The sequence below is a fragment of the Gavialis gangeticus genome, unplaced genomic scaffold, assembly GCF_001723915.1.
Source record: "Gavialis gangeticus isolate Ggan-Ray unplaced genomic scaffold, GavGan_comp1, whole genome shotgun sequence".
NCBI lineage: Eukaryota > Metazoa > Chordata > Crocodylia > Gavialidae > Gavialis > Gavialis gangeticus.
The window spans coordinates 15,256,435-15,259,689 of record NW_017729014.1 but is presented as its reverse complement, the minus strand read 5'-3'; the positions used below and the strand labels follow the sequence as shown (position 1 = coordinate 15,259,689).

The window sequence follows — 3,255 nt, the reverse complement described above, 5'->3', positions numbered from 1 at the left end:
TCCTCAACTTCTCTGTGCCTCGGTTTCCCCGTCTATAAAAACAAGTCTGTTTTTCCCTGTCTCATGAGTCGGTGAGCGTGAAAAGCCCTATGTTAAGTGCTTTTAGGATTTCCCCCAGGACATGACAAGAAGCCAACTTCGCCCCCCACTGAATCTGAGGTGGTCTAGAAATTTTTAATTATTTTTTTGCATAGAGCAAAGCGGAGTAAAAGACAAGCCCTGATGCCTGGATGGGTGTCGTGTTGCTGTGTGCCTGTTTCAAGCCTCGTACTTCTAACGTTGCCCCATTTTCCTGTGTAGATTTGCAAACTTCCCTAAAACGTGCTAATTCCCCTGAGAAAATGAAAGGGAGGTGGTGGGGAATGGGGCTGGGGGGGTGCTGATTATAATATCTCTCCGGTACAAGGGCCAGGTCCACTTATCAGTGAGTCTCTAATAGGAATGTGAAGAGAATAGGCTTGACAGCTCATTAGAATATGATCCCTCCCCCTTTTTTTTTTCTTTCTTCAAGTTGATGGAAACTCTTTCAGGAAAGAAGTACTTATTTGCTGAGGTAGAGCAAAGGCTGAGGAGGGCTTTGCCAATTTGCAGCTAGAGAACGGAGCAAGGGGAAAAATTAGAGATGATCAACACTTAGAGAGAGAAAGGGAAAAGTACCTGAAATACTTTTGCACGGTGAGGCAAGGAACTAGGATGAGAGAGGCACAAGACTCCACGTCCCCTGACAGCTGTTTACAACCCTGGGACTGACTGCTCATCCTGCCAGACATAGGGCTAGGTTTAGGACAACTTGGATCCTAGCGACCTGGGCGTCTTCGCCGTTTCTTTGCTTTTCCTTGCATTGTGCCAGAGACGATGTTTCTTTCCTCCAAAGACTGAGCACCTCCAGCTTCCCCGCAAGACGAGCAGCGACAACTGTCTTGGGTTTTCATCTTCCGGCATCTATGAAGGCAAAGACAACTGACGGGAGCTTCTCGTAGAGGAAGAGGGGGCCACCGCTGAGCAGGCGATGGATGGAGCCCATCGAGTCACCCTTTGAATTGCGCGGCAGGGTTTCAATGACACAGGGCGAAATCTCCCATTGAAAACCGACAAACCCACGAGCCCCCAAATGGACTTACGAGTTTTCAGCTCCGGCCTGAGCTACCTTTCTCCTGAATCGCTGGACTTTTTCTAGGTTTCGTAGCCAAGCAAATTTCAACCGAGTCTGAAGACTTGTCAGGGCGGGGGGTAAAATTTAAAGACGGGTGGAGGGGGAATTTCCAGGATCTCTTGTATTGATGAAAAGCCTAAAGAGCTGAACAGACTTCCTTCCCTTCCCCTTTGCCTTCTTCAACTGCTGCTGTGGATCCGAGTTTGCAAACTGACCTATCAATGTCATTTCAATGCATCCAACTTGAAGAGAGTTCTCTCCAGAAACAGGCACGTTGGTGCACGCTGATACTTTGACATCGCCTACCAGAGTGGCTCACCTTCAGCAGCAATACTTTTTCTTTTTAGAGATAAGTCTGTATTTATTATTTCTTTCTGCTCCTTTCATCCAGCCAGCCATCCCCCCCCGCCCCCTCAAAATGAGCTGGATCTGGGTATTTGTGGCTACATTACTCTGCCAACAGCTGTCTCTTTTTAGAGTGATGGCAGCAAAAAAAGAAAGGAAGAAAATTAAAGAACCTAATCAGTATACAGAGCCCTTCAATGCCACCTTGTCCAACAGCGAAGAACTGCACGGGCAATCTAAGGTATGTCTTCAACTACGAGAATAGTGACCCTATCTGTAGTCAGTGCACTGTGTACAATAGTCTCTAGCTGTAATGTAATGTCAGACTTTTTTCCCCCCCCTTTGAACAGCCAGTCTTAACAAATTCCCTTCCACTTGCAAGCGAGAGATGTTATAATCTTCTTGCTCTGGCGGGACTCCAAGCTTCGCCAGAAATGACTGGAATACAATAGACAGTGATGACGACTTGCTTTATAATGTGCTCTTATTCACTTGCCCATCCCTGCAGGGTCTGAGCTATGAAAGCATCCTGTTTATTAGGAAGTGTACAAATTACTTTTGCCCCCCCAAAAGGGGTAGCTTAATGAGGGAAATATGACTGTGTAGTCTTGAGGCAAGTATCATGGTTTCAGTAATGATGCTGGAATATCAGTGAGTCTGTTGCGCACACTCATCTGTTGATTATGGACCACGCTGTCAAAGCTGGCTTGGACTATACAGAGGTATCAACACCTGAGTATGCCTAAACCTTTTCTGCACCAATGGCTGCATGTGTTGGGAATTGCAGGTCAGAAAAAAACCTAGCGGAGAGATGTGATCTATAGCGGGGGAAAGAGCATGTGTGACGTATGTCAGTGCCTGCTTGTGCTCTTTTACCAGGTGTAGCAAGTGAACTCTTCAGGGTAGGATCTCTCTAGTCTGGCATCAGGGAGAATCGTCACAGCCTGAAGTCTGCAAGAAGCTGCAGATCAGTTGTCTGGAGCCCTTTAAAATGAAGCCACTGAAGACTCCCATTGTGTGCATCTGGGATGGGGAGGGGGCAGCAAATTTATAAGTTGCTGCTGGGATTACAAGCTGGAAAGAATGAAAGAGGACTGAGTGCCGCAGCGAGACAGGAGGAGTAACCTCCTCCATCGCACAGTCCCTTTTTGTCTGTTTCTCAGACACGAAAATGTCCCTTATTTCAAATGTAGATGACCTCTAAAATGCGATGTCTTTGATCATGGGCACTGGGGACGGCAGTCGCTATAGCAATGGAGGAACAAACCTGTCAAAAATTGGGGCACGGCCGGGAAGGCAAATTAGAACAATTGGGCTGACATTCTCGATCTCCTATTCAAAGCGACTGTGAGAGTAATTGGTTAAGGTTGGGCAAGTCTGGGAATCTGTCCTCTATATTAAAAAGCTGGCGGCTGCTCTTAAATGATCATTAAGGGGAGAGTAGGCAGCATCTCTTCTGTTAACCTTGTGCTGTTTGTGGGCTTTATCATGACAGACTGTGTTACTGGGCACATTCTTGAGGGGACTTAAGTTGGACTGCCATTGTGCATTATAATATAATCCATATATGCCTGTCATAACTGCTTAATTTACTGAACTGTAAAACATGATGCCAGTCCTTATCTGTTACCTACTGCTTAAGTGCATAATGTCTTTCACCCTCAATGTCTCTTCTGTAATTGCATTGTACTCTGTTTAATTGCATGCTAATTGCACTCTGTTCAGCTGTGCCAATGGCATTTAAGCTGAAGCAGGTG

General features: G+C 46.2%; 1 protein-coding gene and 1 long non-coding RNA gene across 4 annotated transcripts in view; one reads left to right on the top strand and one right to left on the bottom strand.

Moving 5' to 3' along the window:
* Positions 1 to 544: 544 nt before the first annotated feature.
* LOC109293736 overlaps positions 545 to 3,255 on the bottom strand; it is a 25,274-nt gene continuing 22,563 nt past the window's right edge. Inside the window, exon 3 of the long non-coding RNA XR_002096380.1 lies at positions 545 to 835. This is a non-coding gene — a long non-coding RNA (uncharacterized LOC109293736). The remainder of the gene's footprint in view (positions 836 to 3,255) is intronic.
* FAM132A (family with sequence similarity 132 member A) overlaps positions 834 to 3,255 on the top strand; it is a 40,391-nt gene continuing 37,969 nt past the window's right edge. For all 3 annotated transcript variants that reach the window (XM_019511822.1, XM_019511821.1, XM_019511820.1), the window contains exon 1: positions 834 to 1,739. In XM_019511822.1, coding sequence (XP_019367367.1) covers positions 1,572 to 1,739 — 168 coding nt within the window. In that variant the 5' untranslated portion in view covers positions 834 to 1,571. The remainder of the gene's footprint in view (positions 1,740 to 3,255) is intronic.